The sequence below is a fragment of the Myodes glareolus genome, chromosome 8 (assembly GCF_982192425.1).
Source record: "Myodes glareolus chromosome 8, mMyoGla1.1, whole genome shotgun sequence".
NCBI classification, from domain to species: domain Eukaryota; kingdom Metazoa; phylum Chordata; class Mammalia; order Rodentia; family Cricetidae; genus Myodes; species Myodes glareolus.
In genome coordinates this window covers 62634204-62662175 of record NC_142033.1, presented here as the reverse complement: position 1 = coordinate 62662175, position 27972 = coordinate 62634204, and the positions used below count along the sequence as shown (strand labels likewise).

The 27972-nt window shown below is 42.4% G+C and overlaps 1 protein-coding gene across 6 annotated transcripts in view; it reads left to right on the top strand.

Annotated features, from left to right (window-relative positions):
* C1qtnf7 (C1q and TNF related 7) overlaps positions 1-27094 on the top strand; it is a 100951-nt gene extending 73857 nt beyond the window's left edge. For 3 of the 6 annotated variants that reach the window (XM_048415246.3, XM_048415245.3, XM_048415247.3), the window contains exons 2-3: positions 19449-19694; positions 25989-27094. In XM_048415246.3, the coding sequence (XP_048271203.1) occupies positions 19457-19694; positions 25989-26620 (870 nt within the window). In that variant the 5' untranslated portion in view covers positions 19449-19456 and the 3' untranslated portion in view covers positions 26621-27094. Of the gene's footprint in view, positions 1-10267; positions 10391-11485; positions 11507-19448; positions 19695-25988 lie in introns of those variants that run through there. The other 3 variants (XM_085691933.2, XM_085691932.2, XM_085691931.2) reach the window with 2 other exon arrangements.
* Positions 27095-27972: the final 878 nt, after the last annotated feature.

The window sequence follows — 27972 nt, the reverse complement described above, 5'->3', positions numbered from 1 at the left end:
CCTGGAGGTTACAGGCTTAACTGAAAATGCTCCACCTTGTACCTGTTCCCTGACCCTTAGGAAATCTTTAGCCTGAAGCTGGAGTGTTTCGTTCCTATGTATTCTTAATCATTTATCATCTTGCTTAGTAGGTCACATATTAGGAAAGACATTTTATGGAGCATTTTATGTATTAGCAAAGTGGTACAGCAGTATCTCCATTAACACATGGTCACCCTCGCAGTACAAGACCCTAACCTACAAAGCAGGAAGTAGCCCTATGCTCCACTCCATCCAAATCTCAATCAGCTTTCTCGCACTCTGGACTTTCCTTTTCTGGATAAATCACATAAGTGTGGACTCACACAGCATGGGTTCCACTGTAACTTTCACTGAGCAACATGTTTTCAAGACTTATCCATGTTACAGCATATGCCAATAGGTCATTCCACTCTGTGATGCAATCATAGTCTATTAAACAAACGTACTAACTCGAGGTTCACATACACCTACCTGCTGCCTATTGTCTTATGACCTGGTTTCAGTTTCGTAACACTATGAACAAGGCCCTGGCTCCCATAGTATTTAAGCCTGGAGGGAGGTAAAGATGCTCACACACAGGGTCGTCACTGGCACACTTGAATCTGAGTCAAAGCTCTACCATTACACAGTCACATGAATGCAGCTGCCCTTGTTAGGCTATATTACGCTATGCTATGCTATGCTATGCTAGGCTATGCTAGGCTAGGCTAGGCTATGCCATGCTATGCTGTGCTGTGCTGTGCTAGGCTATGCTAGGCTATACTATGCTATGCTATGCTATGCTATATTAGGCTAGGCTATGCTGTGCTATGCTGTGCTGTGCTGTGCTATGCTATGCTAGGTTAGGCTAGGCTGTGCTATGCTGTGCTGTGCTGTGCTATGCTATGCTATGTTTATTCATCTATACAAGGGAGATTTATATGGGGTGGAAATGATGGCCCATGAATGTGGAGTGCAGTACAGTTGATGATATCTACATGGATAAACAAAACGCAGCCCTGCACAGCGACTTCACAGTACACGGTAATATTGGTTTCTTTGCTGCTGCTGCGATAAAACCCTCTGTAAAAGCAACATAAAGGGGAAAGGGTTGATTTTTGCCTCCAGTTCCAGAGGGGATGAAGTCTGTCATTGTGGGAAGGACATGACATCAGACTCTTGAGGCAACCCAGCAGTCACGTGACTTCTTGCCCACAAGGAAGGGTGCGGGGTTGTGGCTTTGAGAGGTGGCTCAGCAGTGAAGAGCACTCACTGCTCTTCCAGGGCAGTGGAGTTCAGCTCCTGGCATCCATAGCAGGCCCCTCATCACCTGCTGTAGTTTCAGTTCCACCAGAATCCAGCGCCTCCGGTCTCCATGGGCAGCTGCACTCGCTCAGTCTCACACACATACACATGATTTAAATAAATAACTAAACTTGGGCTTTTTAAATACATTTTTATTAAAAACAAAAGCATATAAAAACTCACGGGCTGAAGTGTTCTGGTGCCCTTGAGACATGGCCTCACCAGAGGGTGACTACTACGTTCCAGCACAAGGCTAAATGGGATCCTGCCAGTGATGCCAATCTGTGGAAAGAATGGGATGGTGACGTCCCTTAGGGGGTCGCCTAAAATCATCGGAAAATATTTCCATTATGATTCATAACAGCAAAATGACAGTTATGAAGTAGCAGCGAAAATAGTTTTGTGGTTGGGGGATCACCACAACATGAAGAACTGTATTGAAGGGTCCCAGCATTCGGGAGGTTGAGAATCACTACCCCGGGCAGAAGGTGTTATCCTCACCCATGTCCAATTCTTCCTACACACCTGCTATGAGCCAGGTATGGCGACAGCTGTATGAGGTTGCAAACAAACAGGGTCTGGCCTCTGCTGAGGTTGTGTGGCATTTGGGGCATTCAAGACAGATGACTTATGAGATGCTAATCCAGACATGGCACAATTGCCAGAGTACTGTGGAGCAAGCTTGGATGTCCCCCACAGTGGGGCTTAGTGTCACTGTGGCAGTAGTTTCCAAACTATGCTTCAGCGTTGTCAGTGCTTCGGGGACAAGAATGCCTAATGTGGAGGGGCTTACAGTTCCGAGGTTTTGCTTTTATGCAGGAATGGGGCAGTGTAAATTCACACAGCCATTTGCAACGCCATTTGGCAGCATGTACCAAGATAGACATAAAAACATGCAAACCTTTTGACCCACTAATTCCACTTCTGGGAAGCCATCCCAAAGAAATAACCCTAAATATGGATGAAGGCTTGTGCACAAAAACATTCACTGCAATCTCATTCAGGATAGGAAAAATGGAAACAGCTTCATTGCGCAATCATAGAAAAGAATATTAAATAAATTATAAAATGACGACTTTATGGATATTGTTTGGCTCCAAAAACTAATAGGAAAGAATCCTTGTGATGTACTGTTAGGCTAAAGAGAAGGCAAACACAGTGCGCCAGTGATAGCAAAAGTTTAATGAACACACACACGGCAAAAATAGAAAAAAGAAATACAAAATGACAATGGTGGTATTCTGAAAAATAGAGCTGTAAATAATTTTATATTTTTATATTTTGTGCCTTGTCCTTTTCATAAATTTTCTTTAAGGGGAATGTATTTAAAATAAATGTGATCAATTTCTTATGGCAATTATGCTGAATCTGTAAAGCACAGAAGGTAAGTGTTGAGGTAAAAGGCAATATATATGTATGTGTATTTTTATCAAAAACTTTGTAAAATATTAGTGGGAATTAATAGGAGTAAAGTGCACACACACACACATACACACACACACAATCACACGTCAAATGAGCCAAGTCTACAAGTGGCCTGAAATGATCGTGTCACTTTAGAAGCGTAGCTGGTAGTTGCGTAATTTTGTTGGCAATCTTTGCCCAAGAGCACTAACTACCAAGAGCTCTGTTCACCCATCCCTGCTTCTTTCACTTCCTACACCAGATAGCAGCCTAAGAAATGATCATAATGTGCTATGTGGTCTCCTTTCTTTCAGGTATACTCTTTGCTGATGTCTCATTGTCCCTAAGATCAAGCCTAAGACCCCCTAGAGCCTTTGGATACATAAAGATTCAGTTCCAGCCATGGTGGCCATGCACCACAGTATCTCAATACCTGTATCCAATCCCTTCTGCTCTCTCCAGTTTCCCCTCATTCTTCCCAAACTTCCTAGTTGAATACCTTGATTTAGCATCAGGGCTCTTATTCAAGTTCTACCTGGAGCGACCATTCTACCCCAACCAAACCCCATCTTCCTGGACACGTCACAATGATCCTTCAGGTCTCAAGAAATTAAGAAGTTTCTCTTGAGAAGTCTTACTGACCACAGAGATTAAAGCACCTAGGTCCCAGGTGAAGTACTCAAAGCCATGCATGCCTTACCCCTAGTAGAGGCATAGAGGAATGCCTCTGGCTTAAAATCAGTGGTAGAGTCCTTGCCTTCGTGAGACCCTGGGTTGGATCCCTAGGGTGAATTAAAAATTTTCAAGTAGTGATTAAAGAGATTGCTCAGTGGTTAGGAACAGATATTGCTCTTCCAGAGGACTGAAGTTGAGTTCCCAGCACCCACATCTGGTGGCTTACAGGCCACCAGCAACTCTTTTTTCCCTCCATCCACATTAGTCCCCTCTATCCTCGGAGATAGTTTCACTTCTGCTTACATGCCACAGATGCATGCATGATTTTATGCATCTATATAAGATCTAGGATCACAAAAGAGAGAAAACACGTATTTGTCTCTCAGACCCTAGCTCAATTCAGCTAATAGGATTGTCCCCAGCTGCGTTAGTTTCCCTACAAACCATGTAACTTTAGTCCTCTATACGATAAACATCACACACACACATGCACACGCACACACACATATACACACGCACACACACATACACACACATGTACACACACAAACACGTATGTGCATGCACATACACAACGATTTGGGCATTTTAAAAATTTAACTTAATAAACAAGAATACTGTTTCCAGAAGATAGAACCATAACCTGAATTCTTCACCTAAGGTCCAAGGCTGACGACAATGACTTTGGCCGAAAGCCAAGGGTCTCACCCCACCTACGGCCACAATGAAATGGCCATGAGCAGAGAGAGAAGGCCTGGAGAGTCTGCTAACTCAGACTCCAGGAGAGCACATTACTGCTCTTGTCTCTGTCAGTCTGTGGTGTCCAGTCCTCCCTGTGAGTCACTGCACACGGCGAATGCTTGCTGGGTTTCCCAGATCTCCCCACAATGACATAGTCTGTGAGGACATTGTTTTGGCTAAAGGGTAGTTCATGCAAGAGATACCACACTCTTCTAAGAGTGCCTTTGCTGGATCTATGGCAGCCTTGACACTGCCCTTGGCTGCCACTCATAGGCCCCTGTGCCAAGAGGCCTCACGAGTTTTTAGCAGGAAGCCAAGCAGAGAACATGTGTCTCCCACTACTAGAAGAGACATTTAAAAATGCCAGAACATTTTAATAGACCTGAAATGTATGGAAAGAAATGAGTTCAGTAGACTATTACTATTATTATTAAATAGTAAGCATAAAGCATCACCTATGTTGTTTTGTCCTTATACATACTGTCATAGAATTCTCACTGTTAGGCAGGATCACTGAGCGACTCTCCTGGAGCTGAAGAAGGGCCTCTGAATGATTTTCAGAAGAGAGGGGGGTGGACAGAAGACACACAAACAGATAATAGCACTTATCCAAGGCCAGCAGTCAAAACTGCAGTACAATGCTCTCCCGTTTAAAGTTTCCCCAGCACCCACTATGTGCCGTACACAGCATGAGCCACTTCTCGTGAAGTGTCTCCAGTCATCACTGCTCCCATTTTAAGCTAAAGGGCGGGATCTGAAAAGCCTGGTTTTCCAGGCCATGTTTATCTCTACTCGGCTGCAAGGCTTTGGACTCTTTCTCTCATTTGAAGCCTGTTTCTACGCTGGTAGTAAGATGATAATACAACCTACTTTGTACTTCTCTAGTGGTCAAGACTGACGGTGGTAGGGATAAAGACCGTGCTGCATAAGCAGGTGTTACTAGATGTCTTCAAACTGGGACCCCAGTCAATACGCAGCATCCCTTTGAAAACTTCCAGGTTGTGGCTGAAGTCCTTCAGACAGGCCCTATGGTGGCCCACAAACGTATTTCCCTGGACACCACCTATGGGCAAAGCAGCGACTGTTCCTGCCCACAAGCAGAGGAGCTGTCCCTCTCTCACTGGAGGTGTAAGCAGACTTCTGGCTGCCCGTGCATTCTGCGGGGCCAAGAGCAAGGTGGGTCGCACACTGCACCCAATGCCACCTACATGGTGGAAAGCAACCCCTCTTCCATTTGTACTTCTAGTTCTTTCCCTTTACCTTGGCCAGGTTTGCATAACGAGAAGCTCTGGAACCAATTCCTTTTCATTCTTAATGAGCTGAAGGTTTTTGTTAGCTGGCTGCCAGGAGCTGCCGGTTTCCACGCACAGCTGGAGGTGAGATCCCAGGTCCCTCATTTCTTCTGGCATCTTGAATTTCCTTCCTTTGGGACATTGGCCACAGGTGGCATTCTAAATGAAGCCAGACTTGCCTTGCTGGCCTGGGAGGAACTCCTCCTCTTTACCTCACCTAGAATCTAACCACGGAGCCATGGCCAGAATGAAAATCCCAGAAGCATTTCTTGGCTGCTTGCGTCCCACCCACCATCTAGCTGGACATTTAAGAGCGGCAATTACGATGGAAACTTGGGGCCATAAGATGTTTCCCTTGAACCTCAGCTCTTCACCTTGGCTCCAACACTTACTCCCCTGAAGCTACAGCTTACGTGGATGGGCAATGGGGATTATAATATTCACTTGTGGGTTACTCTTGGGCAGCTTCCTGTCCTCTTTCCTTGTCCTCATGAAGGTTGAAATGAGGTACACTGACTACACTGACAAATCCAGCTTTTAGGAAAATAAGACAAAGGTCATGTCCTGGGTCCAGGGCCTGGCACCTAGCAAGCCCTCAATACAAGAAAACCATCACCTTCATTGTCATACACGGCTATGGTCAGCCTCACTGTGAATGGTTTTTCCCCCAAGAATGTAACTGAAGTTTCAGTCAAAATGTTTTCAAGTCAAGTCCCTGGTTTCAACCAGAACGTCAGCACTGCCATTGCCTACTGAGTTCTAAACCCATTTATAACGTAGACAGATGCCTACCAAATGCTATATACTTAATACCTTTGTTCACTGCGTATTCTTTGCCATCATTGATTTGTATTTTCTTTGAGTCAAAAGGGATGGAGTGCATTTAATCACTAGAATAGTTTTTAAATAGGCAAGTGATGCTGTTAACTTATCAAAAGTCTATTGTTCAGCTTCACTTTAACCACAGACATGAAGGAAAATGTTGATGGAGGTTTCTGTCCTATCCAATTCCACAGCTTTTCAGTTCCAAAGAAACATACAGAGGCCTACATTAATAATAAACTGATTGGCCTATTATCTCAGGCTTCTTAGTAACTAATTCTTACATCATAAATTAGCCCATAATTTTTGTCTGTGTTAGTCACGTGGCTTGGTATCTTTTATCAGAGAGGCATTCTCGTATTGCTTCCTTTTGGTCTGGGTGATGACTACAGACTGAACCTTTCCTCTTCCCACCTGTTCTGATCACCTCGCCTATTCTTCCTGCTTGGCTACTGGCCAATCGTCATTTTATTAAAGCAATACAAGTGAAAAATCTTTCCAGGGTACAAGACCATTGTCCTACAGTAAGAAAACTCTTGCCAAGATGGAGAAGTGCAAAAGCATCAGGTGAGAGATAACAAACAGTTTCTATAGCAAGAAAAAAAAATATTTCCTGATTCTTGATCCATGCTCATCAGTGGTTGCCCAGAAACCAACCAGTCTTTCTGTTGTATTATTACATTTCATTAGAATTGGTTGTTAACTCAGCCAACGTGTATTGAGAATTTCTGAACTCTAGTCCTTGGCTGTAAATGGGTGCTGCAAGAATGAGTGAATCAGGATTATTATTCAAAGGTGCTTTTTGAGGAACTGGAAAGATGACTCAGTGATCAAGAGTACTTGGTGCTCTTGCAGAAAACCAGAGTTTAATTCCTAATACCTGTGTCTGGCTGGCTCCTAATCACCTGTAATTCCAGCCCAAGAGGATCCACCACCCTATTCTGGTCTCTTTGTGTACCTGCACACACATGCTCTCCCTCCCTCCCTCCCCCCCCCTACAGAGAGAGAGAGAGAGAGAGAGAGAGAGAGAGAGAGAGAGAGAGAGAGAGGAACATTTTTCAAAACTCCCTTTTGTGAGGTGTACATGTTACACCTGGATCTATAGCTGGTAAAACTTAGGCACAAAAATCTGGCTTCCCATACTTGCCCGCAAATCTTTTCAAGGTAGAAGCTGGCTTTCTCACTTTTGCTGAGGCTCCCAATAAATAGTTTTCTCCATTCCTGCAAGAGTTTTACACACAAACATTGGTAACACTTTCAAAAATTAAGTACAGTTTTTTATATAAAAAATGTTTGGTTACTCCCACAATGTTGTGCCAATAATTCCATTTAATTTAACTGAACATGTATCCTGCATCCCTTCAGTCTCTCCGCATAAAAAAGACGCAATCACCACATCAAGACTTGACTTGTGTGGATATAGACCTCAAGGAAAACCTTCAAGTAAATAATTTCTCAGTGTTTCACATTGAGATGCAAAGATTTCTTAAGACAGGCTTATGAGCACATAGAAGGTAAGAAACCCCTTTGTCTTCCATCTTCAAGTGGAAGACTCTGGAAAGCTAGTGAACTCAAATTCCTTAGCTCTGGTGAGTTGATAGTGAAAATTCCAGACAAAGTTCCAAGGTTTGAAAGCCAGGAGTAGCCAGGTCAGAAGCAAATCGAAGTCCCAGACAAAGCACAAATATCCTCCTCCTGTGCCTCCCTGTCCTCTTCCAGGCCACAGTGACTTGGTGGCGGATTGACACCACCTCAGTGTGAGGACTTCAGAAACTGCCTTCCTTCACATGACATTGCTCTAGAGCACTGTCGGAGTGTGCGGTCTGTCACTCTAAGCTGAGCGGCATTCCATTGTACTGTTGCATCACTTGGCTTTCCCATCCTCAGGTTTACTGGCCACCCAGCCTACATTACTTGTGAACTCAAGGTCAATGAGAGTCCTGACTGCCCAAACAAGCTTGATGATGCCTGTTGAACAAGAGCTAAGGCTGTCCTCCGTCTCGACACACATGCATACACATATGCACCTGTATGCACATACACTTGCACATATACAAGCTTACATGCACTAAAAGACACACTCCAAAACTGATATGCTCAAGTCTGTAAGACCCTCAGAGTGATGCTGTTTGCCATGTTACCTGTTACATTCCAAGATTCTAGGATGACCTGTTCTCCAGCAATTTCCAAATTCTCTTGAAACACTAGGGCGGATTTTGTTTGGAAAGTATTAGCTTTGACTCTTGCTGGATGCCTAACCATTCCTCAATGTGTCAGAGAACTGAACTGTGCATAAGCTTGGAACCACATTCCCTCCCAGAATTCATGGTCCACAGTTAGACCTGCAGTGAACCCAAGTTTTCCTGAAATTTCTGTAAGAAGTAATCAAAGAACTCTTTCTTAAATTTCTAGCACACAGAAATTTTTGTGGAAAAAAAAATCTTGGTGGTCACATAAACATTACACTTCTGAATTTTTAGTGCACAAAAGCAGTGGCTCATAAAAAAGTGCTTTTAAGATATTTTGAACCTTACTAGGATATGCCCAATTGTGTTTAAATGGTCTCAGGAGCCAAGAGAACTATGTGGTGTCAACCATACTATTAATACGCAAGATGATGAACATTTCTGGGCTTCATGTGACCAATTATAGACAAAATAATATGATATCAGACATTATTTTCATTTGAAAATAATGAAAATGCAAGAAGGAGAAAGGCAATTAAGAGCATGAGGGTGTCAAACCAACAGTATCAGCCTCAGTCACCAATAAGTATGGGTGGTGGGAACACGAACTCACTACTAGACCCTTTCTCCTTCTTCTGAGTATGTTTGAATTATCCTGTAACTGTTTTTACAAAATCCTTACATTTTGGATATGAAAAATGGCATTTTAAACAAAGATAAGCATTATAACCTTAGACACTATATTTACAATAATAAATATTTGTGTATATCAAAAACACCAGTGTCTAGTACGTGGCAAGTTAAGAGTAGGGACTTGGTGAGGTTGTACTTAGTGGAAAGAAGCTTGGCCACCATGAAGAGACCCACGTTCTAGTTCCAGCTTAGAACTAATAAAAACATGCCAAAAGTGGGTAAAAATCCCTTCTTCATTAAACTGTTTCTTAAGTATGAATTGAGAAAATCAGGCAGCTGTCTTCTAAGGCCCTTCCCTGGGAAATAAGGTAAAACCCCACTGGATTCAAGCTTGGTCTTCTCTTTCCTCTCAAGGCTCGGGGCCTGGGACAATGCATAGTACACAGCAGGGGCCAATTATACTTGTTCCTTCGTTGAACCAGAATGTTGCCTTTTCAAAAACCCCTTTACACCTCTGAACCTACTTCTTCTCTACAGTGAGAGGTCCTTTCATTGTTTTCGGTCACTTTATAAAGTCAGAGAGTGGCACAGCCACGGGCTCTGCCTTCTTCATCAGCAGCATGGAGGGAAAGCCAGCGATCCTCCCCTAGTCCTGATCACGGCCCTTCAGGAACTTCTACCTAACCCAAGATGAGAAGCAGAACCTTCCATGATGAGCAGAGCCTATGTGGTCCAGGATCACCACCATGCTCACTGCATGCTCATTGGCTCTTCCCATTCATCCAGGCACTCGGATGAAGTGTTTTCTCAGTCTGGCAGTGTTCTGCTTCTCTGCTTGACAATGCTTACTCCTGTTTCATATTTAGGTCATCTCATTTTCTTAGACAGAGACCCTCTGGACCAAACACTCAACTGTGTTACCTGTGAAACACCCGGCGATCCCTTCTCTGTGCTTTCAGAACGCTCTCCAAAGTTTATGAATCGATTAAAGTTCTGTTCTTCACATAAAATAAATAAGAAACAAGCTCATTTTTCTCCCATTCATTGTTTGAACCTTCCCTGCATTTTCATGACCTAACAAACAAATTCTTCAGCTTTCTGGACACATGAACACTTTCGTCAGTCTGTATGATTCCTCTTCAAATACTAAGAAGAAAATTGTAAAAACATCTATTTCAATCCAATACAAAACCTGGTCTTTCTCCACAGCTTCAGGTCAATGTGGAATGCTCTTCCACCACCTGGTTCCTGTCATCACAAGTCCCTCCCACTGTTGGCGCCCCTACAGTCAGCTCAGAAGGCAAGAGAGTTAGAAGAAAATGTTCAAACTACGTAAGTGGCACTTATACAGACTCCTGCCACCTGCCCCAAGAATTTAAATGGTGACTCTGTTAAGTGAAGTGCATTAGCAGGTCACCAAAGATATGCTTGGAACCCCATTCTTCACAGCATCCCAATATGGACAATTTACTTTCAAACTGATGTCCAGTGAGGCCACCAGACCAGTGTCTATGTCTGAGGAAACTCCCCATTGTAGCCAATGGCCTGGTATAAATAGTCCAGCTCCATCTAGCCTCTTGGTGCTTCCAAGCCCTGCAATACTTGCCTTTCATAGCTCGACATGCTCTGCTATCTCTTCGCAAGCAATCTTCATCTTCTAAATGTTTAGTGTCTGGAATCAAGGAAGACTCCCTGGCTGGGAGTTGAACTTCCTGCCGTCTCTGAGCAGACACCTGCCAGCTTCTCAGCTCCTGCTCAGGTACCACCCAATATGAAGAAGGAACCACAAGCAGCAATCTTCCTGCTGGCTCCCCCTAGTCTTTCCAGTGATTTTCTTTGGCTTCTTGTCAACCGTACATTGAAAATAGATGAGAGTGGATGTCAGACTCTTCTGCTTTGCAATCAGCTTTCAGAGGTATTTAGACAATTAATGATTCATTTTTCTCTATCTTTGGTCCTCAACTGGAATTCCAGGATGATGGGAATCCTTACCATCCTGTCAAGCACAGTTCTGGGAATCTTGGATGGAGTCTCCATTCAATTTTTACACTGTAAGCATTCTCTATATTTGCTAAAAGCCAAGAGTTCAGCCCCTGACTACCAGGCAGTACGAGAACAAGACGAAGCTGTGAATAAAAGGATACGTTGAATGATAGCCGAAAGTTCCCAAAGCCAGGCTACCCATCAGAATCACCCAGAGACCTTTGAAGAAAATATCTTATCCTTATCCATTGGTGTGCTAATTTAGTAGATCCGGTTTAGAACCACAGAAGTCGGATCCATAGAAACGTCTGAATAACATGTTAGGAGACTTCAAGAGAGAGTCTCATAAATGCTTGAACGTATCATGGAGCGATTCTGGTGGAAACGGTGATGAGGAAGATGAAGATAAACAGATGGAGAAAGGGGCTGGAGAGGATTTGGTTCATTCTGACCTGAAGCCACAAGGTATATCATAAGCAAAATTCTAAGGCTAGAATAACAAGATTTGATTTCAAGCTCAGTGTACTTGTGGAAAGGAGGAGAAGAACAAATTTGTGAGGTCCACAGCTCTGTAAACTGTTGGGTGCAGAAACTTGGTCTTATATAGTTAGTCGCATCCTAGGAAGAAAATAGGTATTGTGTTGGAACATATTAACTACAGATCAGGCTCCCTGTGGTACTTAAAGGAGAACAAGAGGATATAGTGAGGATTGAGGGACCTAATGCTTGTCATCTGCTCAATAACTATCATCTGGAATCATCTTTTGAAAGCAGTTCTGTTACTAGCAAAGTAACGTGTGTGTGTGTGTGTGTGTGTGTGTCCATGTACGTGTGCGTGTGTGTGTGCCCAGTGGTATAATGGACCACCTCAGATCCACCATTGAAGGCCACTTCTGCACGCAGCTTACCAATTTTGTATTTTGTGAATGTCATGCTGTAGCTTCAGATTGGCGACTGGAGGAAATTGTAGCAACTACAGTTATGGACTTCATTTTTCCCCTTTTTGAGAGCTTGGGTTACCAGAATGCTTTTGAGTGTTCTCTGAACATTGGATGGATTTGAATGACTTGAAATGAATTCAGTTGAAAAGTAAATCAAAGCTTTAAGAAAGTAATAGTATGAGCTGAGAGATAAAATTATATGCTTAGGAAAAAAAAAAAACACAGTAAGACCTTGGTCTTGAGGCAAGTAGCCAATAAAAATGGAATCTGAGGTGTTAATCTAAGCCAAGGCTTCCTTCAACCTGTTTTCTTCCCATAATTTTTTACCAGTGCTTCTGAAATAAGTGTGAAAATAATGGCATGAAATAGAGCTAAAAGTATTGTCTACATCTGAGCTCCGAGCATGCTAAGAGGGCATTCCAAAGGCTCATTTTCTCTGCAGAGAAAAGTTCAAGGAAGACATAGATTGTGTTAAATTATCTGAAATGAAAAGTAATTTTAGAAAGGGCAAAAATCAAATATTAAATGGCATAAAATACTATGATCCTTTAAATATATGAGAAATATTTGCACATAAAATATGGTAAACACTAGACAGGGTATATTGGTGCATGCCTTTAATCCCAGCACTTGGAAGACAGACAGGCCAATATTTGTGAGTTCAAAGATAGGCTAATCTACAGAGTGAGTTTCAGGACAACCAGGGCTACATGACAGTAAATACAGTATAGAGTAGCAGTTAATACAGGCTGAGGTCTGTAGTATCAGGACGATGGAAAAGTAACAACTGGTTTTGATCAGAGAATGATGTAGACATGTGTGGAAATACCACAAGAACATCACTTAATGCATACAATTACTGTGTGTTAACCTCAGAGATTGTTCTATTCCAGACAGTGAGAGGAAAAAAATCAAAGAAGTCGTCATAAAAAAAAAACACAATAATTAATTAATTAATTATGAAGCTGCACCACCTAAAATTAAGCTTTCCATGGCTGAAACTTGATGCACTTTATTAGTGCATGTCAAGAATTGTAAGAAAACCTAAAAATAATTAAGCACAAGCGTTTTATTTGAGGCTGAGAAGTAAACATAGGGACTCTTTGTAGGAGTCAACACTGATTTAGAAAATAAATTACCTAACTGATGTTTAAGACTTTGTTTGTACATGCCATGATGGTGTTCAGGTTCTGAAAGTCAACAAATTTAAAGGATCTACCCTCCAGAGTGGAGGATGGGTACTTAGAAGTAATGTAAATCTCATCAGAAGAAGATTCACTCATAGTTTTGGTAAAATCTGCGATCAGTGTTCAATTCCAAGACTCTAGGGAAACAAAAGAGGAAACAAAAACGAAATCTCTTTCAATTAGAATTCTTTCTGTTGAGAAGAATTCGGAGGATAAGACGAGTTGTTTTTTTTTATCACCTGATTTCCATAAGTGACATCACGTATTACAGATTGCTGTTGCCAAGGAGATATAAGAAAGACATGTCAGACGGCAACAAGGGTGTTGATTGCTGAAACAGTAAATTGTTTGGGCTTCAGAGATACACCATACCTTTGGACTTGTTAGGAAATGTTGTCAAGCAACAGTGGAGCCTACATATCCATCTCCCAACACAAGCAATCATTTGTCTATTCAGCTAAGAACAAAGAAAGCATCAATACAGTTCTCGTAGCCTCTCATTTGCAGTACAGAGAATGAAAGGCCTGCTTCCTGCCATATTTGCCAAGAGTAGGGATGATGCTTCTTGGTCCTCACTTAAAAAGCGCCACACAGTAAATGATTCTTTTCTCTAAGCTAATAACTAATTTCCAGTCAGTGAGCAATTTTTTTCACAGAACCGTCCTATTGGAAAATCAGTGAAAAGAGGGAAAAAAAATTAAAAGAGCAAATCTTTAAAAGCAAGAGAGATGGTACGCTTCCAAACGTACCAGTCAAGAAAAGCCGGCACTTACAGCTGGTCCCAAACAAAACCATAATTTTAACTGATCCCTGAGCTGAGCCTCGCTGGATGAATGACTTCCAGAGCCTCTGGCTCTTTGGGACTAAGCGAGAAGATTATTTTTAGCGCAACTATTTGGAAATCTTTGAGAACTTGGACCTGCTCTTCTGTCTGGTACCAAAGCAAGTTTCTCACTGAGCTCTTAGGAAAGATCCTGACTTTTGTACATTGGGGATCCTGCAGCAACCCACCCTCCCAGAGCACGGTATGGTGTTTATTCTCTTTTTCAGAACTTTGGCAAATGTAGAGATCATGGCCCATCTCCGTCATGATGGAGTCTTTAGCTCAGTAGGCAGGTAGCTCTTTAGGAAGCATCCAGGAAGTAAAGACCTAGCTCTGAATCTAACTGGCACTGGCTTCTTGGCCTTGGACAATGGTCTCTGCCCTTGGCTGCCTTGTAACCCATCACAAAGAGGTCCTTGAGTGGGTGGTATGGACTAGGGGTTAGTCTATAGACTAAAATAATTTTGCAAATATCCGAGTTTCTTATTTCACTGTTCTCCCATCATAACGCTTTACACAAAGCAGCCAAGAGTATAAATCATGAGCTGTTGTAAAAATCCTAATAAACATGTATTTTCTCATTCAAATTGTTGAGCTTCTGCTGTAGCTCAGCCTGTCATATATGTCAGCAATAGGAAGCTTATGTTTTGATATGAAAATGAGCAAGCAAATACTATAAAACCAGTTGTGTGGTCTTGAAGGGACCTGCAGAGGTCCAGGAGAAGGGACCTCATTTAAATCAGAAAATCAGTTTCACACAGGAAAATGGGAGCTGCATGGAGCTACGGGGCTCATCAAAGAAGGAACTGGGATTCGGAAATCCAGGTCTTCATCCTGTCCCTACCTCATAGTCTCTCCTAGTGAAGCTAGAAGAACAGATTCTGATATTGAGCAATGTCTACCTCAGAAGCCAAGGAGAGGTCTCATTTTGGCCCTCCTCAATAATCTCTCCTCATCCTAATGATTTCCAGGCAAAGCGTATTTTGAACTTGAATTAATCAAATCCAGTCTTCTGTCATGAGGTAATAGACAAACACTCAGTGCTTACGACAAGATGCCAGTTCAAATCCCAGCTGTGCCATTTTGTGAATTAAAGAAGTTTTGTCTCTGTGTGACTGTGACTTGTCTAGGCAAGTTGAATGAACGGAGTATTATAGGATCTGCTGTTTTTCTGACTTGAGAGTTTTGTGAGCATAATGCCTTGAAAGCCCATCCGTGTTGTGGCATTCATCAAAATGTCTTGTAACTTTTAAAGCTGTTGCTATGCCTGTCACAGTTTCTTTATCTGCTAGTGAACACTCACGTTGCTCCTTTTAGCAGCTGTGAGTGCTGTTGTCGTGAACACGAGGATGCAAATATCAGTTTGAGTCCCTGTGTTTAATCCTTTGTGGTGTACTCCAGAAGTGGGCCTGCTTCACCGTATTTGAGTCTTTGAAGTGTTCTCCAGCTTTTGTGTTCTCATGAATAGCATCTTCTAGCCGTACAACAAAAATCATGTGATTTACTAAGAAATCTCAAGCTACATGTATATTTTCTAGAGGCCCAGTCTTTACTTTGACTTAATCAATGCCTCCCCAAGTGTTTCTTATGGCTAGTTTGGCAAGAAAGGATTCTATGACACAAAAAAAATGCTACATTTTCCCTTAAAGACTCAGAATAGATATTTACATGAAAAGTCTGGAATATACATATGCTTTTAAATGTATGTTTTAAGATCTAAAGAAAAAACCTGTCACTTCGCTATCTCTAAAGAAAAAGTTAGGGTAGAAAGCCATTTACATTTAGCATTCAGGGCCTGTCTGAGATTAGCATTATATCCAGAGCTTTGATTTTCTAAGTCCAAAGAAGCATAAAAGTGGAAATAAAATACATGCCAGTACATATTCTACATAAATTTACATAATTCAAGCCAATGCTTGAAAGCATATTGCAAGAGAGGGGACTGCTAATGGAGACGTTTTCTCCCGAGGGTTTTAAACATATCCTAAGGTTGGCATATAGTGTGTGCTGAGCCATACACTTTGATTAGTTTTATACTGTGCAAATTATGTCTTTCCAAGCTGTCCAAAATTATTATAATGTAAAGTTTTGATTCATGTGGTTTATTCTCAGTCAAAACAACCAAATTCCGTGTGATGCATTAAACTTTGGGCAGTGAGTGAAAATGGGTTGTTCAGGAAACGATGCTGGAAATATGCAGTTGTGTTGCTGCCTCGACATCTTTAATCAGGAAAAGTCTGGTGGAGCAATTCTTTATATGTGATAAAATAAAATGTGAGAATTGAAATAAATATAAAATTATATTTAGTATCTTCAAGTGTGGAAAATCTTCTAAGCATAATAAATTAGACTTTAGAAAAGGTTTTGTTAATACAAATTTTTAAATGTATGTAAAAACTGGAGCTGGAGAGATGGCTCGGTGCTTAAGAGTACTTGCTGCTCTTTTGGAGGATCTGGGTTTTATGTTTAGCACCCATGTCAAACTTCCAAGCACATTCCAAACTACCTGCTCCCTTTGTCTGCCACTAACCAGATCCCAGTTCATTCCTTTCCCATAATATCCCCATGAAAACTTTCACACCACCACTGGTGCCCGGGCTTCCCAAAGCTCTTTTTCTCCCAATATTCTCAAGTTTTTCTCAAAAATAACTCTTAACCTCAGTCTTCAGTCAGTCTTCTGTATGTATGTTTAAACCCTCCTCCTGAGCCTCCTCCTCTTGAGTATCCTCCTCCTGAGCATCCTCCTCCTGAGCCTCCTCCTCCTCCTGAGCATCCTCCTCCTCCTGAGCATCCTCCTCTTGAGCCTCCTCCTCCTGAGAATCCTCCTCCTGAGCCTCCTCCTCTTGAGTATCCTCCTCCTGAGCATCCTCCCCCTGAGCCTCCTCCTTGTGTTCTACAAAGAGGAACTGATACTTTAGCCAATGCATTCAGTTTTAACGATAGCAAAGGTTGTGCATAGGATGCCCCTTCTATTAGTTTTTATCTGTGTTTTCATCAAAATAGTTCCTGTCTTGTTCTTCTAAAAGAAAATTTTTGCACAAGTTCAATACATTTTGATCATAGCCATTTCAAATCCTGTCATGATCCCCCACCTCTCATTTTCCAAATCATGTCCTCTCTCTCTCTTCTTTCTCTCTCTCTTCTCTCTCTCTTCTCTCTCTCTCTCTCTCTCTCTCTCTCTCTCCTGAGCATCCTCTTTCCTCTCTCTCCAATATAGAGATAATTGTATTATATAGAGACAGAAAAATTATATGTATCTTCAGAAACTGATTTTGTCCCTCAGCAATCATAGCTTCTCCATGGAGGGGGGCAGGGGATACTGTGAGCCTTATCCCACCCACACTGGGATGTTGGTTGGTGTGTTGTTGTGGAGGTCTTGGCAGAAGCTATGGATGTTGGGAGTTTATGGAAGCAGCATCCGTGCCACATCCAGCTGAAACTCCTTTGCAGCAGCCCTCCAGGTCGTCTGGCTCTCAGCATCTTTCCGGTCCCTCTTCATGAAGTCCTCACAAGGACTCATATTGCTATCAGAACCCCAGGGAATGTCAGGAAGTAACCTAATCCCGTTTGAACACTAGCATCAGTGTTTTGAGGTTGGTACTTGCCCTGTTTGGGGTGTGATTTAACACAATGGTTCCCGTGTCCGAGGCTTGATCCCATTGTGGTGGTTTTGAGAGGCATTGGGAGCTCTAAGGGGTGGAGCCCAGAGCAAAGTCACGAAATAGGTACTCTCCATTGTTCTGGCTTCCTGTCCCCCTATCCCTCCTACCTTGATACCACATGCCACGGTAAGATGTAGTCACATTGACCTTTGAGAGAGCCTATGCCAGTTGGCATTTTCGGTCTTTGGAGTCTCAGCCTCCAGACTGCTAACTAAATAAACCTCTTTCCCTTGTGAAGCTCTTGCCTCAGGTATTTCATTATGTAACAGAACACAGACTGATATAATAGTACATGGCAGGTCCAGTCCATAGAACACGGCAAACAGGTTTTCATCCTTTGATAGGAGAGTCCAGTAACACTGAAAACATTGCTTAAACGTTTTTCATGATAAGATCTCTAAGACTTGAGATTATTCCAAAATCTCATGCATATTTCTTAGGTTGTTAATCCAGCGGTGGGGCAAAATTTTTGGGTATAGTTCCAAGAGGTTACATTCTCCCCATGGGCACCATACAAGTAGTTTGCCTTTTAAATTTCCTGGGGTGGCAGTCAAAAATAACATCAGATCACTTTTCCCATATTTTATTATTATCCTCCTCCAGAGAGAATTATCCAGATCAAGCACTATGAAGATTCTGTATGAAAACACAGGCGCAGCTATTCAAAGACTATTCATGGTCACAGCCCACAGAAACACCTGTGTGCATTCTCTCATTGAAGGAACTACTCATCCGTAAGATGGCACAGTCTGAAAATCAGGTCTGCCCAGCTTATGTCACCCCCCCACACACACACATCGTGTTTAGCCTGCACATCAGAATGTCATACTAATAAATCCTTCGTTACTCTTTGCATCCAGGCTCTGTGGAGCAAGACGCCAAGTCCTATTGGGTTAGACTCAAAGAGACCTGGATCTGCTTTACACAGTGCACGAGGCACTGTGCATGGTTTAAGTTCACACAGCTCTTTAATTAGCCCCTAGTGCTAACCGCTTATAGGATACAGAGGCATTATATCCTGTGAATTTTAAATTAACGAGTCAGACTCCCCCAGGACCTGCACAGTACTGTAATTACTACTAATTGGCATTACACATGATTAACAAGTGAAAACATGGTTTGTCCGAAAATGTTTCTTTTCTCCCATGAATCCTAAGAACCTGGCGGATGCATGCAAAGATGAGGAGGGTTTTACCCAGCAGTGTACGATGGCCCAGCTTTGCACACCACGTCTCTACATGCAAGAGAGGAGAGAGAAAGAAAACAATTAATGCTACAGATAATTGGTCCTCTAAGAGCTTACATCAATGTTAAGTGAAAAACAAAGTCCTAAATCACAGGATTGGCACAATGTCACTTTTCTCCACAGCGCGGACGCACACAGGAAGACTGGAGATACGTATATACTAAAGAATAGAGGACAATTAGTTATCTCCGCGTAGTGCCAGCTGTGTTGGCATTTATCCGAGTCATTTTCCTTTCATAGCACAATAAAGCAAAGGTCTTTGTCTTTGTGCTAAATTCATGCATTCTTGCAGAATAAAAGCAGCAAAGAGGCGCCTTTAGAATGTTCGCATCCTTCATCTCTCTCAGTCCCTGTATTCGGCTCTGAGGATTCCGTGTCGATAACAATTGACAGATCTTTAAATCTGGAGAGGAAAAGCAGGATTCTAGACGTGAGGAAAATCAGATTTGGAGGAGGCTGGTGCACACGCCCAGCCTCAGTTCACACCAACTCCGTTGTGCCAAGGCCCCGCCCTGGAGAGTGCACTGATGTCTGTCCTTCTCTCCTAGAGCCCAAGATGATTGTCCTGCTCTACGTGACAAGTCTTGCTATCTGTGCAAGTGGACAACCTCGGGGCAATCAGGCCAAGGGAGAGAGCTACTCTCCAAGGTACATCTGCAGCATTCCCGGCTTACCGGGTCCCCCAGGCCCTCCTGGAGCAAATGGCTCCCCTGGGCCCCATGGTCGCATCGGCCTTCCTGGAAGGGATGGTAGAGATGGCAGAAAAGGAGAGAAAGGAGAAAAGGGCACGGCAGGTAAGGGTTCTGCAAACACCCCCTCCACCCCTCCTTAGTCTCCTCCCTTGGTTGCTTCTTCTCGGTGGGAACTGCCCCTTCAATCGGTCAGTTCTCCGCTTCACCTTCAGTGATCCTAACAATGTCCTTTCCCCTGACAATGCTTCAAATGCGGCTTTGGCTCTTTCCAGCCTTAGCTGGCTGCAGTGACAACTCCCTTGGTGGACGCTGTAACATTGGGAAGGTAAGAAACCGGAGCCTGGTTAAAGGCACTGCAGGAGAGGGACACAGATGGGCATGCACCGTGCAGAACGGCTGGAGCTGGGCTCCCACCAACTGATGCCGGATGACCCAACAACAGCTGGAAGCGTGGAGGTCTGCATTGACAAACAGATGGGCCAGAGCAGGGAAAGAATTGGGATTCCGAAACTCAGTTTCCCACCCTGCTCAGAGCCGATGTTCTAAACAAGTCTTCCTCAAGCTCTTCTCTGTTCTTGCATGCGTACAGCTAGAAGGACAGTGGTGTCACATAGCCGGCCTTTCCTCACGCCGCACGCTCCCACCTGTCCTGTTGCATAGCTCTCCACGATAGTACGCTTGTCCTCTCGTCCTCCATCATTTCCAGGCTTCCCGTCTTACAGATAAGTCAGCCTGGGAAGCTTGCCAGACCCCACCGTCCTTCAGAAGAAACCAAATTGAAATTCCCCAGAGGCTGTGTTAACTCCACAGGAGGAAAGAATGTGAAATCCATCTCTGAAAAATGCGCTTCTTAGTGGACAAGTGAGACAAAAGACAAGAAAAGAAAAAATACATAGATCTAAAACGCACGCTTCTACCCGATCACCACACCTGATTTACCGGGGTTCTGAGAGATAGTGCCACAGTATATATCCAGATTATTGGCTAAGTGTCATTTCCGAATGCTCCATGCAGAACACATGGAGCAAACCCAAAGCTGTCAGATGTGTGAGCATTGTTCAATAATAAAGAACATTATGTAAAGATTCAATGTCAGATAAACTTTGAATTTGGAGTTTAAACGTAGTTATTCAAAGGTGACTGTCTATAAGGTAGCTCATGTGAATATAGATTACTACTGAGCCATGATCACAAATATCTTTAAAATTCAATGGCACAGAGATTATTGTTTTCTATGACCGACCCTCTCAGCTTGCTGTGTCTAAAAGGAAGCACGTAGTGGTTTATCACACAAGCGTTGACACCTGAAAAACAGACTCAAATCTTGGCTCTTTCAGTTACTTTACTTAGCATCCTTGGGCAAATAGCATCTTTGAGCCTCGTTTGAAAGTTGGCAATAGTAAGGGCCATTGTGAAGTTTAAGGGTAGTCATGTATACAGAATATCCTATAGAATAAGTGCTTGGGCTAAGTACTTGTAAATGTCACATATTGTTAATTATTAAATTGTGATCCACAGGACAAAGATAAGTCTGTGGCCACTCAAAGCCACAGAGTAAACAAAAATGATTAATATAACCATAAAGTAGTTCCACTGCTATTTCAGATAGGATTTCATGTCTTTAAATGCTACAGTTTTAGCTCTATGAGGTTAGGGGTAGTCCTGTATACATCAATCTATTCATCCCTCTATGTATCTGTGCACTGCTTGCTCAGAAACATTTTTGTTTGATAGCTCTAGCTATCAGCTTCATTTCTGGAGACTAGTTGTCAGCCTCCACACTAATACCATGTAGTGCTGCATAGTTGTTATGGTAGGGTGAAGTGTTAGGTATGGTGTTTGACAGCGTGTCCCTCGATATCAGTGGCACACCTTTCCCAGCTTCAGCAACCACAAATGGCTCTAGACCATTGGTTCTCATCCTGTGCATTGCAACTGCTTTGGGAATCAAACGACCCTTTTACAGGGGTCTAATATCAGATATCATGCATATCAGATATTTGCATTATGACTCATAACAGTGGCAAAATTTTCAATTACGGAGTAGTAACAAAAATAATTTTATGGTTGACGGTCACCACAATGTGAGGAACTGTATTAAAAAGCATTGCAGCATTAGGAAGGTTGTGAACCATAGCACCAATTCTAATTGTCCTTAATAATAAAAACTCAGAGTAAGGTATAGGGATTAATGCTGGAGATCAGAGAAGCAGAGCAGCCAGCCGCTAGAGAGTTCTTACCTCTACCAATGCTCAGACCAAAGGTGCAATCCTGTCCTCAGACTGTATCCTCTGTCTGCATCCTCAGACTACATCTCCAGACTGCTACCTCAGCTGCATCCTCAGACTGCATTTCCACCGAAACCTCAGACTGCACCAAGCTCCTGTCTCCTCCCGCCTTACATTCCTTTCTCTTTCTTCACAGTCGTATCATTCCTGTGTCCAACTCCCTAGTGCTGAGATTAAAGGTGTGGGATCCCAAGTGCTGGGATCACCTTTGTGTGAGCTGTTTCTCTTGAAGACAGATTCAATCTCATGTAGCCCAGGATGGGTTTGAACTAACAAGAGATTCCTCTGCCTCTCTCTCCCGAGTCCTGGGGTTAAAGGTGTGTGTCACCACTCCTTGGCCTCTAGTGGCTTAGTTCTGCCCTCTAATCTTCAGGCGAGCTTTACTTGTTAGATCACAAACAAAATCTCACTACAGAGAACCACGGCTCTAGACATTGCAAGCTGGCCCCAGGGACACTGAGAACCTGTTCTAGTCACTGGGAACACCCGCATTTGTCAGGGAGTGAAGGGAAAGGATCATCTAAGTACAGCTTTGCAGTAGCTCCAGATACTGACCATATGTTGGGAACTTGTTTATGTTAACATTCACCATTCTAATCTGCAGTAACCGTAACATACAATAAAATAACACTACAAATGAAACTACTGGGACTCAAAAACAAAGAGACTTTTCCAACTGAAGATTATGTAAATCCAGCAGACACACCTAAGTCTAAACATGGCTCAGAGAGGAAAGATAGACTTGACTGTCATTGTGAAAGGAAGCAGACATTACTCGGAAAGCACATTTGACAAGTGGCTGACAAATGAGTCAAAGCCTTGGAAGTGCTGCCCAGTGCTTCCTCTCCAGTGACAGCACCAGGTCTTTTCATTCCTGTACCCTTCTTGGATACCATATTGCGTTCACCTCACCAAGTCCCAGCAAAACTAATTGTATTCTTCTTCCAACTCTGTTACACCCTAACTAGAAATGAAAAGATTACACCAAATTATAAATTCTCTGCTAAAACATATCTCACTGCTCTGTAGCAATCATCATAATATATCAATCATATTCAATTAAATCTAAATGCATTCTCATTCAAATATTTCTAGAACTATCCCACAAAGCGTTGTTATATTTTTTGGTTGTGAGTCTAATCTTTAACAGTGGAGCCATCTGTCAAACCCTCAAGAAGCTCTTTTAATTCCAGTTTATTATAAAAATTTTAGTATGCATAAGCCAATCACATTGAGTCACTATCACATACAGAAGGAAGGAAGGAGGGACAGAAGGACAGATGGATGACTAGACAGAAGATACATGGATAAAAGGAAGGAGGAAGAACTAAAAAGAAACTATATGGTCAAGCTTCAATACGTACACAGAGTTTAATCCTTAATGCATAATGATTTATTCTCCTGAGAATATAGTCTCCTAGTAGATGGGAAAATTCTCCATATGAAAAGGAAGAGGTCCTATATATTACTATTATTATTACTATATATACTTCATGACTAGGTATATCTGGCAATTTGGAATATTAAATATATATTACAATAGAAAATTTAAGCACTGAGGTTATAAAGAATTCCTCATATTTATAATTCGCATTTCAGTGAATGCAAATGGGAAGCCTAAGCCAGGAGGATCTCACTCCTTCTTCAGATTCACAGCCCAGTCCACAGCTAAAGTAGGTTCTTGTAGTAGGAAGGCCGCTTGTTTATTTCCTGGCCACCCAGACTCCTTAAATAAACACACAGAAACTATATTAATTAAATAACAGATTGGCCTATTAGTTTTAGCTTCTTATTGGCTAGCTCTTATATATTAATTTAACCCATTTCTATTAATCTGTGCATCACCACATGGTAGTGACTTACCGACAAAGTTTCAGCATGTCTGTCTCTGGTGGCAGCTCCATGGCTTCTGCTAACTCTGCCTTCTTCTTCCCAGCATTCAGTTTAGTTTTCCCTTCCTATCTCTACTCCTTTGCCCTATCAAAGGCCAAGATAGTTTCTTTCTTAACCATTGGTGTTCTCAGCATACAAAGGAGAATCCCACAACAGGCTCTAAGCCAGGAGGACCTTACCCCTTCATCAGATTCACTACCCAGTCCACAGCTGAAGCAGGTTCTATCTCAGCCATACTGAGTCGCTGTTGACTGTGTTGCTCACTAAGTTGGGGTAGACTTATATCTAATGTCTCTGTATTACAAATGGAGCCCTCGAAACCAGAAAGGGAGGAACTAACCCAAAATCTTATAAGCAGCATGATTTGAGCTTATAACGAAATCCTATGGTTAAAATTTTTACTGACACACAAATGATTTTATTATTGTATTGAAGATCAGTGATGAAGAATAGGTTAAGCTACTGTTGAAACCCAAATACAAATTTCAGACTTTGTAGTCTTTGACTCAAGAACAACAAAAGAAAGTTTATGTTCCATTTCTACCCGCGAAGAATCAAGCAGTGTAGGAGCTCAGAAACTCCTGTCAGGTGAGTTCTGCTCAGTCCAGTAGAGTTTTAACTCAACAGGACCATCTGCATTAAGGGGCCACAACTGTAGTGGATAAGAATATAGATTTTTTGTCTCACCAACAGTGGTGGCATTTGTTGACAACAACCTCCATGCATCATGAATTGTTAAACAGCTATTTCATAAGGATTAAAGCACTGTGCTTGACATTTTAAGGGTAAAGTTTTAATTCTCCTAAACTTTACACTACCAAGATATGTATTTGTTGATTTTGCCAATTAACAGGAAAAAAGAATCAAGTTATCACATTTAACCTGAAGCATGTACAGCACTTCAATAATTGACATCAAAACACCAGCAAGATAATGGTGTAGCTGAATAAGAGTCCCTGAGAAGAAAACCATGGTTACAAGTGAAAGCATGCATTAACAACACATTTTTCTGAATGACAAAAGAATTATACAACTGGAGAGCAACAGTTTGGATACTTTGGGTAGAAATACTATTATCTAAGTACTATTTATGACATGGAATTGATCTCAGAATTAAAACCTTTTATTATATTAATTATTACTGCTTTATAAAAGAAAAAGGACAACTTTGCCGATGGCTTTTAATCAAGATCATTTTTCCCCTGTTAGCCTCCAGTTAGCCTGCAGATATAAAGCTTTGGACATGCAGGAAATAATCCTATACAGTGGCTTAGACTTGGTTGGAGTTCATATTAGAAAACAAAGGATGTGAGACATCAAGTGACAAAGCCAGCCGAAAGCTAAGAGGCGTTTAGACAGAGGGGAGAAAGACACCATGAGGCTGGGAAAGCTTCGGGTCCTCCTAATCCTGATACATCATCAAGTCCCTTGGCCTCCTCGGGACTCAGTTTCCTCCTGAAAAAGCAGGACTGTAGAGTGGTGAAAGCAGTTGCCATTTTTTAGCTAGAGTAGCACATGATGCCCCAACGTTCCAGGTTCACTTACAGTTTACAGGATCAACCCAACACGTTTCCCTAGAGGATGGGTGCACAGGCTCCAGAGCGGGACCGACAGCTGTTCAGATCACAGCTCCATCACTCAGTAACTCTGTTCTCCTGATTCAGTTTCCTCGTCTGCAGTGAAGCTAATAATTCTTGGTTTTTAAAGTTGTTGTGAGATTTAAATAAGTTAATGCATGAAAATGAAACATTTGACTTTGGCCCTAGTATATAGTAAATAAATGATAAATAGCAAATTTGATTTTGGTTATTTTATTATTAACACTAACAGGGATAGAATAAGACAAAGACTAAGCTATCTCCAAAGCATCTTCTGCTCTGGTTCTGTCTTCTCTGAGTACTCGCTCTGGGGAAAATACCAGCAAGCTTCCTGAAGTCTTTCCATAGTGACAAGTGCCTGGGTATGACTAATAAGCACCAGGTGATTTGTCTTCAAAATAATAATTTATTAGTTTAATTAATCGGGGTCTAGTTGACATCTCAAATACTGGAGAAAAATCTATGTGACATTTTTCTATTTTCATTTTTAGTATATCAGTGATTTCCAAAGGCCTTTTAATTAGCAGGAAGCTGAAAAGATATGATTAAGGTGTGTAGGCATGTTGTTTGTGACTCTCTACAAGAACTATTGATTTATCTCTTAACTGTTTTTGAAGGTCTAAAAGGTAAAACTGGACCCCTGGGCCTTGCTGGTGAAAAAGGAGACCAAGGAGAGACTGGGAAGAAAGGACCCATGGGACCAGAGGGTGAGAAAGGAGAAGTTGGCCCAGCAGGGCCTCCTGGGCCAAAGGGAGACCGAGGAGATCAAGGGGACCCAGGGCTACCTGGAGTGTGCAGATGTGGAAGCATTGTGCTTAAGTCGGCCTTTTCAGTTGGCATCACAACCAGCTACCCAGAAGAAAGGCTCCCCATCATATTTAACAAGGTCCTCTTCAACGAGGGGGAACACTACAACCCTGCCACCGGGAAGTTTATCTGCGCTTTCCCAGGGATCTATTACTTTTCTTACGATATCACCTTGGCCAATAAGCATCTAGCCATTGGGCTGGTACACAACGGGCAGTACAGAATAAGGACCTTTGATGCCAACACAGGCAACCATGACGTGGCTTCAGGGTCCACAGTCATCTACCTGCAGCCAGAAGATGAGGTCTGGCTGGAGATCTTCTTCAACGACCAGAATGGCCTCTTCTCAGACCCAGGCTGGGCAGACAGCTTATTCTCTGGATTTCTCCTCTACGTCGACACCGATTACCTAGATTCTTTATCAGAGGACGATGAGCTGTGACCCAGACCGCAGACCTGATTGTCTGCAACAGGAATACCACAGTGGCTTACATTTGGAGTTCATCTGGGGGTGCTGGAAGGTGGAGCAAGGGACAAAAGGATTCCAAAAACCCTTGGACAGACAGCTCTGGCAGAATTTATCAAACTAAGACAAACCACCAACCAGCTGAAATCACAACAAAATGAACGTTATAAGTAACCCTGGACATGAACCCCTTGAAAGTAATGATGACAAATATTTAAGCAAATTAAAGATAATAGTAACAAATTGAAATGCCCTGGGCGATCCAACCAGCTGGTAGTGACACTGCCTCATTAAACATTCATAAAACTCATAAAATTTTGTTCGTTATTCAGGAAAACCATAATATTATAGATGAATTCTTTGACAATTCTTAAGAGTCTAAGAGTCAAAGACAAGTAAGAGATGCTAAGAATTTTCTAACAAATTAAAATGGAGTGATGAATCTCTTTATTCCTTTATGATTTTATATGCACACTCACCAACTCTGTGTGTGCGTGCATGCGTGTGTGTGCATGTGCATGTGAGGGCGTGTATATGTGTGTATGTGTGTGTATGCATTCGTGTGTGTGTGTGTGTGTGTGTGTGTGTGTGTAAGCCATAAGACAACATCAGCTGTCATTCCTCAGTCACCTTCTACTTTTTCTTTGAGCCAGAGAGTTCACTGAACCTGGAGCTTACTTAATCTGTATTGCCTGACTGGTTAGTGAGCCCCAAAGACTCTCTGTTCTCATCTCTCCAGCTCAAGGATTACAAGCACAAGCCCATCACACCTGGCTTCTTTTTACGTGGGTTCTGAGGTATCAAACTCAGGCATTCAGGCTTACAAAGCATGCACTTCACCGCTATGCTATCAAGGCAGCCCTCGGCAGCTCTTTATTGAGACTGTGCGGAGTGGACCCTAAGTTCAGAATAGATAGAGTGCTGATCAGACCCAAGGGAAGGGGGAGAGTTACTGCTTTATTTCCGGCAGCTAGTGTGTGATGAGCACTACTCCATGGTTGTATGTTATGAGCGCCATAGCAAACATACTGATTCAATGCTAGGGATGCACAGGACCCAATGACTTCTGAGGTTGAAAGCCAAAGACATCACACACAGGAAGACACTAAATAGGCCAAAGTATGGTATGTTTCTATGGGTACAACTAATGCAGAGGAAAGAAAGGATCAGCCTCTGCACTCTGCTTGTCACACCTGACATGCCATTGTTATTTCAGTTGAGAATGAGTGAAAGACAGAAGTAGGGGAAGCCTGAGAAGGGAAAGAGAAGGACTGATCAGAGAGAAATAGGCATTAACCCAATGTTTAACAAAACGGGTTTCTTCAGAC